This window comes from Schistocerca serialis, chromosome 7 (genome assembly GCF_023864345.2).
Source record: "Schistocerca serialis cubense isolate TAMUIC-IGC-003099 chromosome 7, iqSchSeri2.2, whole genome shotgun sequence".
Taxonomy (NCBI): domain Eukaryota; kingdom Metazoa; phylum Arthropoda; class Insecta; order Orthoptera; family Acrididae; genus Schistocerca; species Schistocerca serialis.
Window position 1 is genome coordinate 528,674,522 of NC_064644.1, and position 24,877 is coordinate 528,699,398.

Consider the following 24,877-nt stretch of genomic DNA (forward strand, 5'->3'; position numbering starts at 1 on the left):
GAACAGCTAACAACTGGCTCAGCTCTTATCTTAAGAACAGAGAACAATATGTGGAAATAGATCAGGAAAGGGATAATGTCATAAGGAAATATAATTCCAAGCTACTGACTGTTAAATATGGAGTGCCACAAGGATCAGTAGTGGGTCCTGTTCTGTTCTTACTCTATGTAAATGACATAACCAAAAGCAATGACAGCAGTAAAAAATTTCAATTTGCTGATGATACAAGTGTTCTAAATACAGGAAACTCAGAAGAAAATCTTGTAGAAAACATAAGAGAAGCCACTGACAGGCTAACAAGTTACTTTGATGACAATGACTTAATAATAAACACTGGAAAAACTGTAGCTATGGATATACACACAGCACAAACAAAAAATCTGATATCATCCAATCGAGAGCTAATGGACAGACAACTGCCAAAACAGCCTGTATGAAGTTTCTTGGACTTCATCTATAAGACAACTTGAAATGGAAAGCACATATTGAGCAAATTAACAAAAAATTAAGTACTTCTTGTTTTGTGTTATATACATTAAGAAATTGTACCAGCTGCAACATCCTTCAGTGTGTATATTATGCAGTTGTACACTCTCACCTCCGGTATGGGATTATGTTATGGGGAAATTCTGGAGATGTCATCAAAACATTCAAAATTTAAAAAAAAATTATAAGAATAATGAAAGGGGTAGATAATCGCAAATCATATAGACCATTGTTTCAAAAAAGGATGATCCTGCCACTTCCTTGCATATATATACTTGAAAATATAAAGTATTTAAAGCAAAATGTACATACAAAAAGACCACTCATCGCTCAAAATAACACAATACACAGCTATGATACAAGACAAAAATTGGATGTACATGTTCAAAGCGCCAAGACGAAGTTATTTCAAAACGATCTTATCCATCCTAGTATCAAGTTATACAGTGCCTTACCAGATTCCATTGAACACATACAAAACATTGGTCACTTCAAATCTAAATTGAAGTCATACTTGGTTGATCACTGCTTTTACACAGTACATGCATACCTACAAAAATAAATTTTTCTATTCTAAACCAATGCAGTCTCATTCAGAAGAACATTTGTATTTTATCTCTCTGTATATAGCGTAACAACATTTATTTAAGTATTCATCATTAATTCATATATTAATGTGTGTTATTATGTACAAAGGTGTATTATATGTAAAACTGTTAATATTAACATAAAAATCCAAATATATCTTGCACATAGTGCAGCTGTAGATGAAATGGATCAATAAATCAGTATGGCAAATATAATGGCTCTTCATGTACAACACCGTTTAACAGTTCCCAAAATTCGGCACTTCTGTGTATTCACTGTAGCCTGTAGTGTAAAATATGCCTCACCACTCCATAGAATATTGCCTGGCTACATTTCATCAAAGTGAACAGCAAATTCAGAACATTGCTGCAGATCATGACGTTTTAGTTGCTGCACCGTTTGTACGTTGTACAGGTACCAGTGTAAAATAGACCACAAAAATTTCCATATTGTTGGCCATGGGATAGATAATTCTCGTGACATTCAACGAACACTAGCGCTACCTGGGGCACATGCTGCTTGGTCAGTTACAGCAACAGAAAACTCATCAGTATCTTCCAGTGGGACAGGATGCCTTTCTCTTGTAGGTGCCTCGTAAAGCTCATCCATGTTTTCGAATTTCATTGTTATCATCTAAACTATTTAATGGCATCGGACCTCTCCTGAGACCTTTCATTCATCAAGCCTCTCTCAATGCAGTACTGTAATGATTGCCATTCACATAAAACACTTTCACTAATAGTTCACAATCCCTTCTCTATAGCCATACTATTCACTCACGTTATGGCTTGTCAAATGACAGCGTGGACCTCATACCTCTGAACAAACAGTGTACAGGAACTAGCGCCCACAGTCGGAACTAATGTGTTCTCCAGCGTAAATCGGTTCTTCATTAAGGCGTTAGCATATCTACCATGTTTCACTGCTGTACGATAATCATGGCCCACACTAGACCTCCTTGAGTAGCTCCACTTGAATTATAACCACCCAGAATGTGGAATTAAGCGAGGGAACCTCAGGATATTAGAACTACTAGCTCCAGCTGTGTGGAAGGTGATCCTATGTGATAGGATATCATGCAGACATGAAGGAAACTCTGATCAGCTGGATGGTATGTTGGCTTGTGGGGAGCTTTTCCTCCAGGTCCTCCCAGAAGCTGTGTGGGAGGAACTGGGAAAGCCTCAGGATATGGAACAGTAGGACTTCCATCTCTGGCAGTGTGGCGAATAATCCTACATACTAGGGCCTTGCTGAGGCTCAGAGCACACACTGATCCATTGGATGATGTGTTGGCTGATGGAGAGCACATTGTCCCCAATGTTTGTCCAGTACCTACACTGTGCAGAAACACCATCGTGATGTTCACCTGGAACACCTTCAGTTTCAGTAGCTTGGAGGGTGGTCTTATGTGCTGAGATTATGAACAGACACAAAAGAAAACCTGTTCGATTTGATGATGTGTAGGGTGGTGGACAATGGACTGTCCTCCAGGTACTCCCAGCGACCTCAGGATGTTGGCCAGGAGGATATTCATCATCAGCAGTGCTGTGATCCTGCAGAGGCATGCAGGCGACTGATCAGCTGAATGGTGTGTAGATGGCGAGGTCGTTGTCCTCAAGGTTCTCTCAGGAGGTGTGCAGCAGCAAGAAAAATCACCTCAGTGTATTGCCTAGAAAGTCCTTCAGCTTCAGCTGTGCGAGGGGTAGTCCTTAGCTGCTGGACCTGTGCAGAGGCACGCAGGAGAGATCAGAAGCACTCTGGAATATTTGACAAAAAGACCTTCAGTATTACAGCGAATGGTTCTATATGCCGAAACCCTGCAGATGCACGTAGGAGGCCTAAAAATCTGGATGGTGTGTGGCTGATAGAGACTGCATTGTTCTCCAGGTTCTCATAGCAGCAATTTGGAGGAAAAGCGGAAGCAGCGCAAAAAAATGTTGAGGAAGACCTCCAGATGTAGGACTGTGGTGTGTGGTCATATGTCCTACAATCCAGCAGAGGCCCTTGGCTTTTAGTCAGATCAGTGGAATCCTTTCCATTAAATATCTCTTTATTGGCGATAATACAACATTACATCTCTGAAAAGATTTTTAAAGGCTGCGAGCGACTATCTCTACAGCCATCTAAGTATTAGCTCCAAAAATTCAACTTACAAAAACAGAAAAATCAAAATGTTCGCAAGTTAGCAGACATCTGCAAAGCCAAGCAGATAAAATTGTCATCGATCATACTTCACAGTATACAGGATCTTGGGAGCAGTTACAACTAAAGTTACTGGAATGCACAGTAAAAAAACTATGTATTTAGAGTGTGTCATTTTGATTTTAATGTTATTATAAGTTCAGTTTCTGGAGGTGGATGACTATGGTGATAGTTGTAGGTATGTATGCACATTTAGGAGGTTTAGAAGCATTTGTAGACAGATGTACTACAGCGTGAAAGATATCAATGAAGCTACAGGCCATTAAGCTGTTTAGACTTAAATGGTCTGTAGCGTGATGGAGAGCACATTGTCCACCGAATCATCCCAGTGGCTGTGCAGCAGAAAGGTGAAGTGTCTCAGGATAATGGCCTGGAATATATTAATTTTCAGCCGTGAGGAGGGTGGCCAAACGTGCTGGAACCATGCAGAAGCTTGCAGGAGACTGTGCTCCATTTGACAGTGTCACTGACGGAGACTGTGTTGACATTCTCAGGACCAGGAATGAAAACCATCTCAGGACATTTGCCAATATGACGATCACCAATGTTAAGGGCGGTTCTATGTATTGCAGCCATCCACAGGAATGCATGAGACTCTGATTGGCTTGACAGGGTTTAGGCTGAAGGCGAGCGCACTGTCATCCAGATCCTCCCGTTGGCTACATGGCAGGAAGCGGAAGCGCTTCAGTATGTCTGACAGGTAGACTTTGAGCTGCAGGCGACTGTATTGGGAACCCACGCAGCTGCGCGCTCCCAACCCAAATGGCAGGTAGGTGTATGCATGCTCCTTGCCGACGCGGTCCTCCAAGAAGCGCGAAGGGTCGAACTGCTGTGGGTCCTGGAAGAACTGCGGCAGGCGGTGTGTGAGGAAGGGCATCACAAGAAGCAGGGTACCCTCAGGGACCAAAACCTTCCGTCCAGACCCTCCAGACAGCCAAAGGTCTCCTGTGGCCATCCGAGGAAGTATTGGGACCGTTGGGAACAGTCTCAGTGTCTCCTGTAGGTCACACCGGAAGAGATTGAAGATACACTGATCGAAAAAAATAGCAGCTCAAAAAAATAATTAATGTAGAATAATGAAAGGTCAAGAATACATTTGTGTACTTAATATGTTTAAGTGATTAACATTGCAAGACCACAGGTTAATGTAAGCGCGAGATGAGCGATTGCATATGTGAAATGCCGATACATTAATAATAGATTTAATGGTCTGTAGCCTGATGGGAAGACAGAATATTGAATGCAAGTATGCAAATATGCAAGCATTGTATGTGGAGGTGCCAAATTTTAATTTTTTGGATGAGATTTCGTGCCTGACGTACTTGGTCGGTCAATACAGGAACGATTAACGCTGGTTGTGGATAACGCTGAAGATTTTGCAGGATGATGTCACATACGTGCTCGATTGCAGACACAACTCGTAAATGAGCAGACCAAGGCAACCTGTCGATAGCCTGGAGACCATGCTGGGCTGCAACAACGGTATGAGGGCGAGTATTATCCCTTTGGAAAACACGTCTTGGAATGCTGTTCATGAATGGCAGCACAACAGGTCGTACTATCACACTGACGCTTGACGCTCATATTTGGAGTCCAGGGTGTATGGTATAACGTTGAGAGTGCTCCTGCTGTCGTACGAAAACGCACTTCAGACCATAAATCCAAGTATAGGTCCAGTGTGTCTTGCATGCTGACAGGTTGGTTGCAGGCTCCTTCTAACCAACACAAAGCCATCACTAGCACCGAGACAGAACCAGCTTTCATCAGAAAACACAGCAGACCTCCACCCTGCTGTGCAACGAACTCTAGCTTGACACCGTTGAAGTCGTAAATGATGGTGGTTGCGGCCAGTGGAGTGCGTTCTACAGGGCGTCTTGGGCGGAGTTCTCCTTGAAATAGAAGATTTGTAACAGTTCGTTATGAGTTTGTGGTGTCAACTGCTGCTGAAATCGCTGTTGCAGATGCAGTATGATATGCCAGAGCCATACGCCAAACACAATGGTCTTTCCCCTCAGTAGTGCCACATGGCTGCCCGGAGCGCAGACTTCTTGTGACTGTACATTCTTGTGATCACCCTTCCTAGTAATCATGTACAGTGGCTACATTCCTGCCAAACCTTTAAGCAATATTGCAGAAGGAACACCGAGCTTCTTGCAACCCTATTACTCGACCTCGTTCAAAGTCAGTGAGCTGTTGACAATGCCATCTTTGTTGCCTGAAAGGCATTCTTCACCATCATCATCTCACTATGTCTAATCTTAACTGTAAATAACTCTCACGACCGTTACAGTGTGTATTTAAAGTTAACATGATCTGCAGCCTCATAGTGGCAGTACTGGTGCCACACTTATGCGACGGGAGCAAAATATTAATAGATATCATATTCCAGATGGAGAAACACGCCTACCAACTTTGGTTTATATCGCACAACTCCTTCTTTGAGCTACAATTTTTTTCCCGTCAGTGTAGGATCTCAAGTTTTACACCGTGTTTCCACCACCAGATGGACAGGTAAACAAATTCCTTAGTTCTGGATGTAATACAAGTCTTTTACTATAGGTGTGTTAAACACGAGTATATACTCAGTCGCTAAATTACGTCGTGCAGTTACGACGATGTTCTGTGGGCATAAATGCCCAATGCAGCTGCCGACTTCTGGGCAGAAGCTTACTATAGCAGTAGCTGAGACGAATGCCTGTGAGTGATGCGTTGCGATAGGGGAAGGTATGGGGGTGGACCGTCCTTCCCCTCGCTCCCTGAGCCCTTCAGCCTCAGAGCTGCCCATGGTGTGTGCTGTTGGCCATCCGAATCAGTTGCCTTCCTAGAACGATTCTGTGCCACACTTGACGTGTTTCGTTGTTGCTGTGTGTGTATGGTTGCCAGTCTCCTTTTGTCTTTTATTTACAGCTTCAGTGCCAAAGAGGGAAATTCTTGTGAAACACGTACTCAGACTTTATGTCCCATTAATAAACAAGAAAAAATCTGGAAACACCTGCCACTGACGACATTTTAAATAAAAAATAATAAACGCATTTATGAAATTTCGCACTAGGTATCAATAGTAATAGCCCACACGTATGCCAGATCCTGAAACCAAAGTCACACAAATAACGAACATGATCAATATTATTGCTGGAGTCAGTACGCAGAAAACCTGTGATAAATTAGTATATTTACATCACTCGAATCTCATTAACTGAGTAACAGTTACCTACATTAGAAATTTTCTATAATAATGTGTGTTAATCTGCTCTAGAGTGAATTACAATGCACAACGAACTCTCTGCAGCATTTCTGTTGCACATATTCCTCTCAGCAGTGAGCGCTATTCGTCATCATCAGATTCATATTATGGCCAATATTCGTGTCTGAAAGCAATTATAGCTGCTGCAAGTACAGGGTGTTTCACGAAGAATGACATGATTTCAATACTCCATATTTATTGATAAAAATATGGTACAAACATGGGATGAATTGTAAAATACTCACAAAAGCTTTAAGTCTTAGCTACATCATTACAAATGATGTATGTGTGCATCAGCAGTAGCATGAACAACATCTAGACGAGAGTTAAATTCTCTGCTTTCTGACAAGTTTTTTTTTTTTTTAGGTCTTGTCATCTGTCTTCTGAATGGTTTGATGCGGCCTGCCACGAAGTTATCTCCTGTGCCAACCTCTTCGTCTCAGTAGCACTTTCAACCTACGTCCTCAATTATCTGCTGGATGCCGTCCAATCTCTGTTTTCCTCTACGGTTTTTGCCCTCTAGTACCATGGAAGTCAGTCCCTGATGTCTTAACAGATGTCCTACCAACCTGTTTCTTCTCCTTGCCAGTGTTTTCCACATATTCCTTCCCTCTACGATTCTGTGCAGAACCTCCTTATTCCTTACCTTATCAATCCACATTCGCCTGTAGCACCACATCTCAAATGCTTCGATTCTCTTCTGTTCCGGTTTTCCCACAGTCCATGTCTCACTACCAGACAATGCTGTGCTCCAAACGCACATTCTCAGAAATTTCTTCCTCAAATTGAGGCCAATGCTTGATACTAGTAGACTTCTCTTGGCCAGGAATGCCCTCTTTGCCACTGCTAGTCTGCTTTTGATGTCCGCCTTGTTCCGTCCGTCATTGGTTATTTTGCTGCATAGGTAGTAGAATTCCTTATCTTCATCTACTTCGTGACCATCAATCCTGATGTGAAGTTTCTCGCTGTTCTCATTCCTGCTACTTCTCATTACTTTCGTCTTTCTTCGATTTACTCTCAATCCGTGTTTTATATTCATTAGACTGTCCATACCACTCAGCAGATCACGTAATTTTTCTCCACATTCACTCAGGATAGCAATGTCATCAGCGAATCGTATCATTGATGTCCTTTCACCATGAATTTTTAATTCCACTCCTGGACCTTTCTTTTATTTCCATCATTGCTAATTCGATGTACAGATGGAACAGAAGGGGGAATGACTACAGTCTTTTCTTACATCCTTTGTAATCCGAGCATTTCGTTCCTGGTCGTCCACTCTTGTTATTCCGTCTAGGCTCTTGTACACATTGTGTATTACCCGTCTCTCCCTATAGCTTACCGCTATTTTTCTCAGAAATTCGAACATCTTCCACAATTCTACGCTTTTCCAGGTCGACAAATCCTATGAACGTGTCTTGATTTTTCTTTAGTTTTGCTTCCATTATCAATGGCAACGTCAGAATTTCCCCTCTGGTGCCTTTAACTTTCCCAAAGCCAAACTGATACTCAACTAACACATCCTCAATTTTCTTTTCCGTTTTTCTGTATATTATCCTTGCCAGCAACTTGGATGCATGAGCTGTTAAGCTGATTGTGCGATAATTCTCGCACTTGTCAGCTCATGCCATCTTCGGAATTATGTGGATGACATTTTTCTGAAAATAAGGTGGTATACTGCCAGACTCATACATTCTACACACCGAAGTGAATGGTCGTTATATTGCCACTCCACCTAATGATTTTAGAATTAAATGGGAGATGAACACTCTTTCCTTCACATTTCCCCACAAGGAAATCTCATGGTGTCATGTTCGGCATTTTGCAGGCCAATAATACAGGACAGTGGCCCGGGGTCCCCTCTAGATGTTGTTTATGCTGCTGCTGGTGGACACAAAGAGCGTTTGCTATAGCGTAGGTAAAAATTTAAGATTTTGTGAATATTTTGAAATTCATCCAGTGTTTGTATTACGATATTATCAATAATGTGGAGTTTTGAAACCAGGGCATTCGTTTTGAAATACCTGTATAATGGGTAGAGTTTTAGTATTCTGTCTTATCTTAAATGAGTTCAAACTTCTTTGCAATGTATATCACGTTATTGGGTAATGTTGATACTCCTGGTCTAAGAGATGGTGTTTTGCTTGCTTCCACAAGAAAATCGGCTGGTGGTTGTTTGGGAGTGCCCTTTTAAAATTTTGATTTATGATTTGAAAGTAATGATGCACAAAGAACAAATAATGATAAGAAATTATAATACAGAAAATACAATATTTTTTTGTAAACGGTTCCTAAGAGCCATATCAGGATATCAGAAGCAAAAAGGTAAAAGTGACTTTTCCCATAAAAATGAGATAAGTGCATCCAGAGCATGGTAAGGCATCTAAAATTGTGGCAAAGGGATACAAGTGAAACCCCAATCTTTGCTGCTCACCAATGATCAAAAAGAAAACTAGTTACAAGGTGTCACGAAACAGGTACATTGATATCGTCTTATATTGATTTTTGATGTAGCATGTTATCAAAATAACTTATTTATGATACCTGAGAGAAGGAAGTGACCAAACCGATGGGAAATATTTTCAATTATGGGGTAATGCAGTAAACAGTACTCTTTGTTATTTTGTTTCTCTATAGTAGCCATAAAAGGCATGGTATTAATGTAGCATTACCTAAATGTTTTATTATAGCTCTAAATAGCAACTTTATGATAACTGAAATGATAACAACCTATGATAAAGCATTATAGAGAAAATGTAAATCAGATTTTTCTGAAATCGCAATATTCTGTAAGCAAAGGGATAAAGGTGCATATAAACTTCCACGATTTGTGATACAAAACTGATCATTTATGTTAACATGTTATTCCAACATGCAAACAGAAAATGCTAGAAAGTAGTTTTTTGTCTAATATACAAAAACATTGAATTTCCATCTGGAAATCTCATTAGAATTCCGAAACCTTGTGAACTTTAACTGAAGTTTTGTCAATACTAGAAGAAGTGTACTCATTCCTCTTTGTTTTTTGACGCACTCCTATAAATTAAAAGAGTAAATAAAAATCAGTGAGGGATGTCTATGGTACTTGACTAGTTTCTCAGTGTTCTAATATTGCTTAAAATGTCTTCAAAAATACGTCGCCATCATGTAAAACGCAATGTTTACCCAAGAGTCACAATGTTATTTACCACCACCTTGGTGCTAAGAAGTTGTCAGCTGAGGCAAAGAGAAGTAATGATTTGTTGGGGTAAAATGCATACCTGTGTGTGTGTGTGTCCGTTTGTGTGAGCACTGATCATTTTGGAGAAATCTAGGCACTAATGGGCTAAACATGAATGACACAAATTGCTTCTAGGTTACCTTAGTTCTTAGAGGCTGCATCTTACGGATGCCATCTTGCAACTGCTGTTGCTGTGGTATCGATAGCTACGATGCCAGGGCGTAGGTGCAAGTTAGTAGGTTGGCACTACGACACCGACACCGACGACAGCGCCCTCTAGCCGGCGCTGTATAGCTCTACGAGCGCCGCTCCAGAGTCTGAACATTTGATCAAGAGCAGACGACCAAGTAACTTAGCTTCTACTTCATAGGGGGCTAGCTAGCCATGAATGATAGTTTGTCCTACTACTAGAACTGTTAGCTTTGATACAACCGGCTTCGCACGTACGGGCTCATCTTTACAAATAGTCACGTATATGTCATTGACTATTATTCTCTGTTAAATTTACTTTTACGTTAAAAGCAGTACCGAGATCTTTACCTCACCTGCTCCTACTCGCTTCCTACATTCGGCCTACACTTCAGTTTACAGGAGCAGACCCACGCGCCGCCTTCCAGGCGGGATACAAAAACTGGTGACGAGCAGGTACTCAACATTCTTTTTCCTCTCCTCTTATCTGTTTTGTTGCTCGGTACTGTTTTCTCTTCCTGCTAGCCCAATGTGACTACGTGTGCTAGTGTTTCCGCCCTTCACTCTAAGACTTTCATTTGTATCAACCATGGATTCGCCACAGGAGCACGCGTCGCTGTCCGATCTTGTACGTTTTCAGGCTCAGCAAATGATGCAGCTGCTTGCTGCCGTAAATGGCCTGGTCACACTACAAACTGCAGCTACTTCGACACCTCCGGCGTCTCCGCCTGTACCACCGCCTACGACGCCCCTGGCGCCGCCATTTCGTACCTTCAATCCTGACATTGAACGCTGGCCAGAATACATTGCCCTGCTCGAGGCACACTTCGCAGCGCACAACATACCAGGTACAGCGCGGCTTGCCTTTTTCATTGCCAATGCGGGTTTTGTAAAATTGTGTGCTCGTAAAATTGTTTCCCACCAGCCGCCCAGAAACTAAAACTTACGATGAAGTGATTGATGCTTTGAACTCCCACTTCCGTGACAGTGTAAATGTGGTAGCTGCACGCTACAAATTCTTTCGTCTTCGGCGTGGTCCTACTCAGTCACATAAATCATGGTTAGCGGACCTTCAGGGACTAACTTCTGATTGTGAGTTTAATTGTTCATGTGGACGCTCATATGCATATATGATTAGAGACGCTATTGCGCAGAATGTGGCGGATCACTGCATCCGCAAGCAAATCCTCAAATTTAAAAACCCGTCTTTGCAGGAAGCAGTGGACTTGCTAGACAGACAAGATACACTAGACATGGCTGCTTCCGCTTCGACGTGACCCCGGGTTAGTGCGGCACAACACGTGCCCTCCCGCCCGGCCACAGCACAGCACGCCATGCCGCGCCGCTCGCGCACCACTAATCAAGTTCCCAACCAGACACCTACTCAGAAACTGAAATCATGTCCGAACCGCTTTCGTGCCCACCCACGGGACTGTTGCCCATCCCATCAAGCACAGTGTTATTTTTGTAGTAAGAAAGGACATGTGCAAGCTGTGTGTACTAAGAGAAACTCTAATTCACAACCTGTCTCCAGTTCGCGTGGGTGTCACCGCAACAGAAACCGCCGTGATCATGATTCACATCAGCCTATGGACGTTAATGCCATTTATTCAAAGCCTTCTGCTTCACGTGCTTCTACAGCTCGTCGTGTGAATCAAGTTTTGCCAGACACTTCCTCTCACATTCAGCACCATGCGAGGAAACTTTTTGTGACTTTGAACATTCGTGGACATTCCGTTCGCAGGCAGCTGCACACTGGTGCGTCCATTTCTTCACTGAACAAATCAACGTATGACTTGCTTGGTTCGCCCCCGCTTCGTCGTTCGCCTTCCACGCTGACTGCTTTTACTGGACAGGAAATATCAGTGCTCAGCATGTGTAGTTTGCAAGCAACATATGGTGCAACAACCCGTGCAGTGTCTTTCCATGTGCTCCGCTCTAGTGATGCTACGAACATTTTTGGCATGGACGCATTTGAACTTTTGGCCTTGTAATTCAGGACAATGTACTTTGCATCAACACCAGTGATCATGCAGACAATGTTGCCGCACTATGTTATGATTTTGCTGAACTCTTTTCTGATGGCCTTGGTTGTGCCACAGACTTATGTTAAAGACAATGCCATGCCTATTTTCCTGCGCGCACACCCGGTACCGCACGCACTGCGCGACGCCGTAGCTGCTGAACTTCAGCATTTGCAAGACGTTGGTGTGATTGACCCTGTTTCTGCTTCGCCATGGGCTTCGCCTATAGTGTGTGTGAAGAAACCAAATGGTCGTATCCGCATTTGTGCTGACTTTAAGTCTACAGTAAATCCCAAGACAGTGGTAGCTACACTTCCCTTACCGCATCCTGAAGACATTTTTGATAACTTTGGTGGGGGGAAAATTCTTTCCCACAGTTGACTTGCGGGACGCATACTTTCAGATTTCGCTAGACGAACAGTCGCAGTGCTATTTTTTGATCCACACCCACCTTGGCTTGTTCAAGATTCGCCGAGTTCCGTTCGGTTGTACTTCGGCTCCTGCTATTTTTCAGTCTTATTTGCCGCAGTTGTGTGCCACTGTCCCTGGTTGTGCCAATTATCTGGACGATATGGTTGTATCAGGTCGCACCCCTGACGAACATTTGCAGAATTTGCGTGCCTTGTTTACTGTACTTTTGCAGGCAGGGCTAAAGTGTAACAGAGACAAGTGCAAATTTTTTCAAACTGAGATTCAGTATTTAGGACATATGATCAACGGACAGGGTATCCACCCTTCACCGCCACATCTCAGTGCGATTAGAGACCTTCCAGCACCCAGGAACTTGAAAGAACTTCAGTCTGTGTTGGGCAAAATTTCATATTATATTCGGTTTATACCAAATGCAGCAAAGACTGCATCGCATTTGCAGCGCCTTCGGCGTAAGAACATTCCTTTTGTTTGGTCTTCAGAATGTGACGCTGCTTTCCACAAGCTCAAGTCTGCTTTATTGAGTGATCGCTGTTTGATTCTTTTTGATCCCTCCAAACCAGTTGTTTTGGCTGTCGATGCATCTTCTCACGGCATCGGAGCGGTTCTCTCGCACTGCATTAATTCTGTCGATCGCCCGATAGCTTTTGCGTCTAAGTTGCTCAATTCTACCCAGCAAAACTATTCTCAAATCGTGAAAGAAGCGTTAGCTACTGTCTATTGAGTGACAAAGTTTCATGATTTTTTGTACGGTCGCAAGTTCTAATTGGTCACCGACCATAACCCTTTGACGTCGTTGTTTCACCCGTCAAAGCCAGTTCCAGCCCGTACGGCACAAAAGTTTCAATGGTGGTCTTCCTTTTTGTCTAACTACAATTGTGAAATCTTGTTTCGGCCTACGGCCCAGCATGGCAATGCTGAAGCTTTGTCTCGTCTACCTGTCGGTCCTGATGAAGTGGTTGATTCTTCCGAACTGTCCTGCTTGTTCATTGATTGGCAAGATAAGGAATTAGCTGATGGTTTTCCGGTGGATTTTCGTCGCATAGCTTCAGCGACAGTCGCCGATGCTTCTTTGCAGATTCTTTTGCAGTGTATTCGTACTCAATGGCCTCCATCTCCGACGCAGTTTCGTGATCCACTTGTTCGACGTTACTTTGCGCAACGTCACAACTTGTCTGTATACAACCGCTGCGAACTGACAATGGCATTGATAAACAAATTGAGAATTTGCTTGCTAATTGTCGCTCTTGCGCGGAGCATCAATCTGCTCCCCGCCAGCGCTTCTTTGTATGGCCGACTCGTATTGCGCCTTGGCAGCGCGTTCATATTGATTTCGCGGGTCCTTTCTGTGACACCCGCTGGTTGATAGTTATTGATGCGTACAGCAACTTTCCTTTTGTTGTGCCTATGTCTTCTACTACATCTGCCAGTACTATGCGGGCTTTGACGTCTAATTTTCTGCATTGTGGGCTTTCCTGAAGGGGGCGCGAATTGTCGTCCATGAAGACGAACGCCTCGCCAATATGCTGCCAATATGTTTGCACTATTGGTCGGAGAATGGCATTCACGTATCGCACAGCCGTTACGGCGCCTTTCATGACTGCCAGCGGCGCACGTCGGCCCCACATAATGCCACCCCTAAACATCAAGGAACTTCCACCTTGCTGCACTCGCTGGACAGTGTGTCTAAGGCGTTCAGCCTTACCAGGTTGCCTCCAAGCACGTCACCGACGATTGTCTGGTTGAAGGCATATGCGACGCTCATCAGTGAAGAGAACGTGATGACAATCCCGAGCATTTGGCATGCTGTTGGGCCCATCTGTACCGCGCTGCATGGTGTCGTGGTTGCAAAGAGGATCTCGCCATGGACGTCAGGAGTGATGTTGCACATCATGCAGTCTATTGCACACTGTTTGAGTCGTAACACGACGTCCTGTGGCTTCACAAAAAGCATTATTCAACATGGGTGTGTTGCTGTCAGGGTTCCTCCGAGCCATAATCCATAGGTAGCAGTCATCCACTGCAGTTGGGCGGCCTGAGGGAGGCATGTCATCGACAGTTCCTGTCTCTCTGTATCTCCATGTCCGAACAACATCGCTTTGGTTCACACCGAGACGCCTGAACACTTCCCTTGTGCCACTTCCTGGCACAAAGTAACAATTTGGACGTGATCGAACTGCGTTATTGACGGTCTAGGCATGGTTGAACTACAGACAACACTAGCTGTGTACCTCCTTCCTGGTGGAATGACTGGAACTGATGGGCTGTCGGACCCCCTCCGTCTAATAGGTTCTGCTCATGCATGGTTGTTTACATCTTGGGGCGGGTTTAGTGGCACCTCTGAACAGTCAAAGAGACTGTGACTGTGATACAATATCCACAGTCAACATCTATCTTCAGAAGTTCTGGGACCTGGGGTGATGCAAAACTTTTTTTGATGTGTGTATTTCTACATACAAACTGCTTCTATTACTTCCTAAATTACACACTGCTTTCTTATTGGCACTACTAAAATAAATTATAGGTTAGTAGACGAGCATAGTTCGATCTTTGTACTGTGCGTTGGTACCATACATGAAATTTATTAAAAATATAGGTTCTATAACAATGCAAAACAGACATTACTAGTACCGCTTATCTAAGTTACAGCTTAAAGTGCACTTATTGTTCAGAAATACCGAAATAAACAAAACCTGCACAAAAATCGTCTGGTATAAATGTCAATCTGGTGCATTCCGAGTGGCGACTCCGTCCCGTGCGAAATCTCGTGCTGCCTAACGTCGCTGCCTTTGTTTGGATAATTCTGGTCTGGGAGCAAGATGGCGTACACTCGATGCTAGGTTAGTCAGTTCGCTTGTGCGCTCATTTGCGAGCGTGCTGCGAAGCTTCGCTGATTGTGAAGCTTGCGCGCAAAATTTTCCTGTTTTCACCCACACCACGACATCGCGCTGTGGAGCACCGTCTCTGTATGCTCCGAGAATAGCGTAATGTTCGACCCATCACTCGTGGCACTGCCCGGTAACGTGCACCGGCGACCAGAGGCGTGTACCAAGCCTGCACGATCCAACTGAGTACGCAGCCTCGACTCGTAGCCTCGACTCGACGCAGTCTCCACAGCGCGAAGCCAGGCCGGGGCTTTTGGCAGAGAGCATGTGCTGTTGCATCTGGAGGCGCTAGCTGTGTGAGCGACTTTTCGGTTTCTTCCGAAGCAGAATCCTCAGGTTGAGTTATTAGTTACCCATTCTTAAAACTTGACTGTTAAGATTTGTTCGTTATTTCTGGACTGTTGTTTTCTCAGTCCATGACATGTATGATAACAAGTCGTGTGTTTTCTTGCCTAGAAGTTTCAGCCTCTGCTAGTGACTTGACAGTTGTGACTTGTGTTTTTGGGTTCTTTTAAACTCATCTTGAGTGATGTTTGATACCTTGATCTTTGTGAGAACCAGTTCGAAGTTATTGGTACCTCGATTAACTCTTCATCGGCCATATTTTCCATTATCGGTGCGGCTGGATGTGACCGTTGGAAATCGGTCAGATTGTCGGTCGGTCGTGAACTGTCCCTTGGTAGCGTTGCCTTCCGATTAAGAGCTTTTCTCACGTAGGCGTGCGTTAGTGTTACTTCCCAGCCCGACCCTTGGATGCTTCTGTTCGCCGTTCCTTCCGTTTTACATAGTGATTTCCTTTTATTTTTAGGTACTTTGTGGCCTTCAGCCGAGTTTTAGCTTATTTAAATTGCAAGGCTTTTCTTTTAGGCCTTAAGCCGTAAAATTGTTTTCTGCATGGTGTGAGCGGGCTTCAGGCGAGTTTTAATTTCTCTGAAGCTAAATTTCAATATCTTGGTCTTGCCCTTAAGTCATAACATTGTTATTCTTTAGTATGAGGCCTTCAGCCGAGTGTTACATGAAATATTTTGAGCTAAGGCCCTCAGCCTTTTTAAATTGAAAGCTCTTCTTGCTAAACCGTTAAATTCTTTTGTTGATATGCGGCCTTCAGCCGAGTTTTCGGCTTAATTAGAATTGACATTGAAAATCTTTGTTTTGGCCTTAAGCTGTAACACTGTTCTTGCTTAATGTGTGGCCGTCAGCCTCTTTTTTTTTAAGTAAAAAAAGATTTTTTTGAAAGAAGTGAAACTTCCAGAAGGACTCCTGTACCTCAATTCCTTGCTTACGCCTTGGGCCCTGGATTTAAGTATGTGGCTTTCAGCCGAATTAAATCAAATCAAGGAGCTTTTTCGCTAAAACCTCGAGAATTTTTAATTCTCGCTTATGTTATTGTGTTTTAAGTAATATAATTTATATGTTGAGTGTTGACAGCAACATTTTTTGTACCCCCTTTCCACAAATGTAACCTCACCTGCTCTGTCCTGATAGTCCAGGGATTTCAGTCTACAGTAGCAGTTCTTATTTTGGAGTCTGGCAACTGGTTCCTTTACGGAGTACCTCCTCAGGGGATGCCCTGGCATGCAGTCGTCACAATCACTTTCCAAGTGTATACGCTGAGATGAACAAGCCATAGGTTATCTCCTAGTGTGGTGTCAGAGTGCCTTTTGCTCAGTGTAGTGCAGCAGCTCGACTTGTGACACGAATTCAACAGGTTGTTGGAAGTCCCCTGCAGAAATAAAGAGCCATGCTGCCTCTATAGACATACATAATTGTGAAGGTGTTGCCAGTGCAGGAGTTTGTGCACGAACTGATCTTTCGATTGTGTCCCATAAATGTTCGATGGGATTCACGTCAGGCGATCTCGGTGACCAAATCATCCACCTGAACTGTCCAGAATGTTCTCCAAACCAATCGCGAAGAGTTGTGATCTGGTGAAATGGCGCATTGTCATGCATAAAAATTACATCCTTTTTTGGGAACAGGTAGCCAAACATAACCATTTCCAGTCAATTATTGATTCAGTTTGACCAGTGGAGTCAGTCGATTAGATGTTAAGAGCCAACACCGTTAAGGTGCCACCACCATCTTGCACAGTGCCATGTTGAAGACTTGGGTCCCTTACTTCGTGGGATCTGTGCTGCACTTGAAGCGTAGCATCAGTTGTTAACAACTGAAGTCGGGACTCACCTAACAAGGCCACTGTTTCCCTATAGTCTGGGATCCAACTGATACGGTCACGAGCCCAGGAGAGGAACTGCAGGCAATGGCGTGCTGCCAGTAAAAGCATTAGCGCCGGTCGTCTGCTGCCACAGCCCTTTAACGCCAAGTTTCGTCAGACTGTCCTACAGCGTTGCTTGTCTATTAGCACTGATGCTTCTACGCAAACATTGCCGCTCTCGGTCGTTAAGTGAAGACTGCTGTGCACTGCTTTGTCTGTGGTGAGAGGTAGTGCCTGATATTTGGTATTCTCAGGTCACACTTGACACTGTGGATCTCGGGTATTGAATTCCCTAAAGATTTCTGAAATGAAATGTACAGTGTGTCTAACTCCAACTACCATTATGTGTTCAAAGTCTGTTATTTTCCGTCGCGTGTGCGTGATACTACCGCCATCTGTTTGTGTGCATATCGATATCTCATGGATTTTGTCACGTCAGTGTATTCAGTATTTGATGCATCTACTTTGGAAGTGAGCAGGATGACTCTGTGCTGGGGGTTGGCCTGAGGATGACACATTTTATCGAAACTGGTAGCCAGTCGGCAGAATAAAAGATTGCGATTGTAGACTGACTGAAACATATATTATTTCTAAAGTGTACCGGTCGGTGTTCCAAGCGCCAGTAAGTGTAGAATAGGGGGTCCTACTATGTCGGTCCACATACGGTAAAGTAGCATGCCTTGCGACCGCACAGACAGCCAGTGGATAGCGGCTCACCTTGATGATGCTCTCCAGCACCCTGAGTCTGCCTAGGTCTGCCAGGCTGGGTGCCCGCAGGTAGTCGTCACCCTCGCCAAAGACGTCCTTCAGCTCCTGGTGGGCTGCATCCTGCCACTCGGGGTGGAGGGCCAGCAGAGCCAGCGTGTAGCTGACGGTCACGGCCGTCGTCTCCGTGCCGGCTATCAGAAGATTCATCAGCTGTAAGGCATTTCAATTAGATCAGCTTGCATTCTGTAGGACCACATCAAGGAATGTTCGTGAGCGTGGGAAATCCAGAACACACCATTAGCCGAAACCTACCCATGCAAGGAACAGAAGAATATTTCTAAATCAATAAGATGGTAGAGCAGTCTACGAGTGTACTGACAGTTCATAGCGTCCAACGGGCACAACACTTCGGGACTCAGACACGTCGCCATCGTCTGGTGTGGTGGCGACCTGAGCTCCTGGGGGCGCGCGGCCGACCAGTAGCCCCTGCCCCCGCAGACAGCTCCGACCGCGGTCCGTGCCCGCAGCTGCGCGTCGGCAGCATTGGTGTAAGTTTTCTGTCCGCCCTGGTCGCCAGGCCGATTTGTTTGCCGAGAGACTTCTTAATTAAACTCAGCGCTGCTTCCCAAACCTTCCTAAGATTACACCTCGCCTAATGAGATCGTCCCTGGTGCGAACTTCTGTGGCCTCTGTCCCAGTATTTGAAAGTCTGTTCCAAGTTCCTGCTGCGCTCGTACTCCATCACATGACTCTAGGACGAACAGTGCTTTGCGACCGCTGACTATCTGGAATACGTTAGTCGAGTTAACCTGTGGTGTTCTCGACAACGACTTCGACCTTGTACGCCTGCGGACTGTTAGACCAACAAATACGTCGGGAGAAACTGAAGAATCACAATAAATCACATGTTCATGGTTTATTTGCAAACTATGTTCGACAGAGAGCTAAAAAATGTGAAATTCTGATGCCACAAGTTCAGATGAATCTGATGGCTGCGGAATGACACCCCAACTCCCGTATAGTGGTTTTTGTCGGTCTAGCACTATTTGGGGGGGATGGGGGGGGGGGACGTTATGGTGGAGTAGCGTCACTGCACGCAATTTTCCTGGTCGTTGTTCTCGGATTGCGGCTGCAAGACGTCCCAGTTGTTGACAGTAAATGTCAGCAGTGACCTCAGGGAAGTAACTCTTAGTACAGTGCACCGTCGCTGTTCCACCATTTGCTTAGTATTATCTTTTGTGGATGCGCACAGGTCTTTGTATGGGGAGTTGCTGCTTTCTTTGAGCTCAATAATTCCTGTCTTATCCTTGTGTAAAGACACCATTTCCCATCTCCAGTAACGGCACGGGATAAGAGTGGTCGTTGTTGTTGACAAGAAAATTGATCACGAGCAAGTAGAGATGCACATTTGGTGATTTTGGCTTAAAACGTGGTATCCATGTTGTGACTTGGGAAGACAGCCAAGCCACTAGGAGGTGAAGCCGAAAGGCACGCGTTTTAGCTCACGCAGGCTGGCGTGAGGTCTGGAACAGTTAAAGGAGTTATACTAGCAAGAAAAGTACGTTGCTGCTGGAATATTTAACTTTAATCCATAATTGGTGAACATCGGTCTGACGGTACATGCATCACAAAATAAATAGCAATTGATAAGGGCGCCTTGCTAGGTCGTAGCAAATGACGTAGCTGAAGGCTATGCTAACTATCGTCTCGGCAAATGAGAGCGTGATTTGTCAGTGAACCATCGCTAGCAAAGTCGGCTGTACAACTGGGGCGAGTGCTAGGAAGTCTCTCTAGACCTGCCGTGTGGAGGCGCTCGGTCTTCAATCACTGACAGTGGCGACACGCGGGTCCGACGTATACTAAAGGACCGCGGCCGATTTAAAGGCTACCACCTAGCAAGTGTGGTGTCTGGCGGTGACACCACAATCCATACACTCGAGTTTTGAGGCTCCCCCTCTGCACAAAAATGTCACACACTAGTGGAATAATCACAATTCATCACGTCTGCCGGCTATCGACTCCACTGACGTGGGTCATTGTGGATTAATGCGTTTAAACAATCTTCATCAAACCCTAAAGGTCTTCTTCAACGTGGAGGGTCACTAATATCACAACGATTCTTCTTAAAACGAGAAAACCATGTTACTCTCGTGCTGTGTCCGATGACATTATCCCCATATGCAGCGTACATGTTTCTGGCTGCCTCCGCTTTTATCATCCCTGCACGAACTCAAACAGAAGTACATGTCGCGAATGTTCCGATTTCTGCACTTGGGACTCCATCTTTTAGCGTCCACAATTCCACTCACTATCTCCAAATGACAAAATGACAATATGTAAACTCAAACAGAAACAGTGAACTACAAATAAAAAATTAAATTCGATAAATAAACCCACAGCAACCGGAATACCACCATACGAAACAAAAACGCTATGAACCTACGCACCAACAACGTAATATATAGAAAAATTTACTTTACATGCTTCAAATTTGATGTTCCTTTTCTGCACGTGTGCGACATGGTGAATCAGGCAAATGTCGTCATTCGTGCAGAATGACGTATCATAACTCGACAGTAGGCTCTATGGCTGTCAATGAGTATTGCCTAAGTGTGTGTGCAGTAACTGAGTCTCTTGGATATTCAAAGTTCTCCTCCGCAAATGCTCAAAAGAAACCACAACATATAAAAAACCTCGTCATCTCAATTATTGGAGCAGTCTGAGGGCAATGGAGAGGCCTTCTTGTCACGGACCATTGCAGATGATGCAACTTCGATATCGAGCCAGAAATGAATACGCAGTCATTGTAGTGGCACACCTGCATTCACGAAAGAAGACAAAATCAGCCCAGCTTCCCTTGCTGACAAAAATCATGGCAATGTTTTGGGACCGTGCTACTGTAATTCACGTGGATGTGTTGCCAAAGCATCAACTATCAAAGCTAGAAAACACAAAGTTCGATAACTCTTTTTCAATTTTATTAACAGCATACTTTTTAAAGACTTACTGATGTATAAGTAGGGTACAGACCATGAAAATATCTTACAGTTCTATCTTAACAACACCAACATGTTTGGTTGGGGCATAGATTCATAGCGTTTCTGTTTTGCATATTGGTATTTAGGTTGCCATGAGTTTATTTATCGATCGTCATTTTTTATTTTTAGTTCACTATTGCTATTTTAGTTTGCAAATAGCTATATGAAGATAGTGGGTGCAGCTGTGGACGCTAGAAAATGGAGTGCCAAGTGGAGAAATTGGAGCATTTCAAACATATTCTTCTTTTTAAGTTCAATAGAGGAGACGGAACGAAAGGACATTTCCGACTCCAGGCTGTCGCTAACTTTGGTACAGAGAGAAGTTCCAACCAGCTTGCTATTCGGTTCTTGCTCGCAGTTGCAGGGGCAAGTCCCAGTGGTGGCGCTGTCTGGTAAGATGAATAGCAAACTAATATTCAGTATGCATTGGGCTGTCTCTACGATCGCATGTGTTGCATGTATTCTTTGTGTAAAATTGAGCCATTCATATCGATCACTGACAAGTGTTGGCGCTGGATGTATGTATAACATACAAATATAACTCCACTGACATTCCTGAGACTAACTAAATTTCGCCCCTTCTTCAGTAGCTTGTTCAACGGTCCTGCTATTTCCTTCACGAACTGTCTATAATAATTATAGCCGCCGATGAAAGACTGTAACTACTTAGTTGCTTGTGGCATCGGGTAATTCTGAACTGCATCTGTAAGATGAGGATTGGTCTGTATGTCACGCTCACAAATCACGTGCCCCAGATAGTTCATCTGAGTTCGCGAAAAATGACTCTTGTCCGCACTTAACGTCAAAGATGCCGATCGTAGTTTACTAAAAACACCTTCCGAACGTCTCACATATGGTGGTAAATCGTTTGAATTGACAGTTATGTTATCGACGTAGATTAAAGAAATTTTTCGGTTTAATCCTCTCAGTACCCCATCTAACAACTGCTGAATAGTTGCAGCAGGTTCTTTAGTCCAAATGGTACGCGTTTGCTGAGATGGTCAACACTGTTTTTGACCTAACTTCAGGCGCCACCTCCAACTGGTGGTATCAACTGTTGAGGTCCGTAATTCTAAAGAACCGTCACTGACTCAGATTATCCAAACTTTCCGTGATGTTTGGAATTGGATAAGCGGCGGAAATGGTTTGCGCATTTAGGTATTCGTAATCACAGCAAAATCTATTTTTTCGTGTCCCATCAGATGAATTTGTCGACAGGATGGCAATGTTTGTGCTCCAGGGATGATCACTCGGTTCTACAATCCCAACCCATAGTTGTTGTTCAGTAAATTCTTCCATCAATGGTTCCAGCTGTTTTACTATAAATTATGGCTCCCTATAAATTGGTGCACTATCCCCTGTCAGTATGTTATATTGCATCAGCAGTGTTGCCTGTAACCCCCTGTTCTCACAAAGTAAATCACTAAACCTCAGCAACAAGTTCTTGATGGCCATTCAACTACTGCCCTTCAAATACCCTACTTTCCCCTGCCACACATCTCTGTTAACAGTTTTCTTGTGGCTTGCCTCTAGGTTCGATCTATCGAAATCCTCGTTTTCCAAGACCTCCAGGATGGCTATCATTGCACCCTTTGATAAAGTTACCTCCCCTCTGCCAGAGTTATCCACACTAACCAGAATCATCTGTTACCAATTAATGTCGTTCACGTGCGCCAAACCCTTGCGGATAAAACAACATGAATTATCCAACTCTTCATTGCTTAAAAGCGGCTGAACCACATATAATGTTTCCCTCAGCAAATCGGTATCCACTGGAAACCACACTATCTTTAAATAATTTTCCAATACCAGAGACACATCTATCAAAATATAATTACTGCAGACCATTTACTGAGCCTGATGAAAGACTAACATATGGAGATAAAGGAATTAACCCACTAGATGAAGTATGCAAACAACATGACATCACCTATCATGATCATAAAGATTTTAGAATCTCGACATGCTGATAAAGAACTTTAGTTAGCTGCAAAAGAAAGAATGTATGCTTTTGATGCTTCAACTGATGAAAAATTAGCTGCAGCTACAGTTAGAGTAATAATGTATGGAAAACGAAAATTTGGATGTCAATCAAAATGGTTGAGGATTGTAAAATTATTAATCTTTATAAATCTTTTCTATATATAACTGAATAATTTTAATATTGGTTATACTTTTCCTACCAAGTGGCAAAACTCAACCAAAATCAATGAAAATAAAATAAAATAAGGAAGAGTTATATAGTATTGATCTATTTTTAACTGATGCACAAGAAAGAAAAAGAGATAAAACAACTGACAGAAATTTACTCATTACATTAGATATTCCTGTTCTGTAAAAGACTATAGAATATCTAAGAAAGAAGAAAGAAGGTTACCAACTGATAAAACATGAAGGTGGATTTTTACTGTTACTACTACCTGTATCACCATATCTTAAACTGTTATTCACTTGCTGGTGGTTCTGCAGCAATCAGAAACACAGTAATAAAAAAGAAAATAGCTGATTAAGTATTATAAGAACAAAAGAAACATAATTTAACAATGGAAAAGAAAGTGGGTGTAGGGGAAAAAATTCGTAAAAATAATCAAAAAATATAATAATCATTTATCTAATTTTGATATAGAAAAACTTGCTACAGAATTAAAAATTACATATTTTACAGGTGTTTTTACGACTGAGAAATTACCTAAACAACCAAACAATAATTATTTTGGAATAGTTAATTTAGATACATCTGAACATCTGGGTACTCATTGGATTTATTACAAGAATAAAGATATAAAATTTATTTTGGACTCATTTGGAGATAATATACCAAAACAACTAGTTAACTATTTGGGAATAAATGATCTGTACTACAATATCAAGAGAATACAAAACTACAATGAAATAATTTGTGGTCACTTGTATCTGTCTGTTTTAAAAATGGCTCGGAGCACTATGGGACTTAACATCTATGGTCATCAGTCCCCTCTGTTTTAAAACTGTTATCAGATAACTACAAATTTAATATTTTGAATCTAATAAACTGACATTTTTGGAGATAAGCTGCAGTCTGAATGTCACAAATTTAATGGTCAGATTGTGGTGTCACCGCCAGACACCACACTTGCTAGGTGGTAGCTTTTAAATCGGCCGCGGTCCGTTAGTATACGTCGGACCCGCGTGTCGCCACTATCAGTGATAGCAGACCGAGCGCCGCCACACGGCAGGTATAGAGAGACGTCCTGGCGCTTGCCCCAGTTGTACAGCCGACGTTACTAGCCATGGTTCACTGAGAATTACGCTCTCAATTGCCGAGACGATAGTTAGCATAGCCTTCAGCTACGTCAATTGCTACGACCAAGCAAGGCGCCAATTATCCTTTGCTTTGTATCTAATGACGCATATACTGTATCAATAAGACCAATGTTCACCAGTTGTGGATTAAAGTTAAGTATTCCAGCAGCTACGTACTTTTCTTTATAGCATTCATTATGTATCCTGTTGAAGACCTCACGCCAGCCTGCGTGAGTTTAAGCGCATGCCTTTCGGTTACCCGTCACTGTCTTGTCAGTCCACAACATTTTTGGCGACGAGTCTCAAAAGAGAATTTAGCGTTCGTATTGCCCTAATTTACTTGTGTCATGGCTTCGCCAGATGTACG

At 43.3% G+C, this 24,877-nt stretch overlaps 1 protein-coding gene across 1 annotated transcript in view; it reads right to left on the reverse strand.

Annotated features, from left to right (window-relative positions):
- Positions 1 to 820: 820 nt before the first annotated feature.
- The window catches only part of LOC126412674 (cytochrome P450 4C1-like), a 139,030-nt gene continuing 114,973 nt past the window's right edge, over positions 821 to 24,877 (reverse strand). Inside the window, exons 6-7 of the mRNA XM_050082378.1 lie at positions 18,200 to 18,400; positions 821 to 4,273 (exon numbers count right to left, since the gene is read on the reverse strand). Of these exons, the coding sequence (XP_049938335.1) occupies positions 3,836 to 4,273; positions 18,200 to 18,400 (639 nt within the window). The 3' untranslated portion in view covers positions 821 to 3,835. The remainder of the gene's footprint in view (positions 4,274 to 18,199; positions 18,401 to 24,877) is intronic.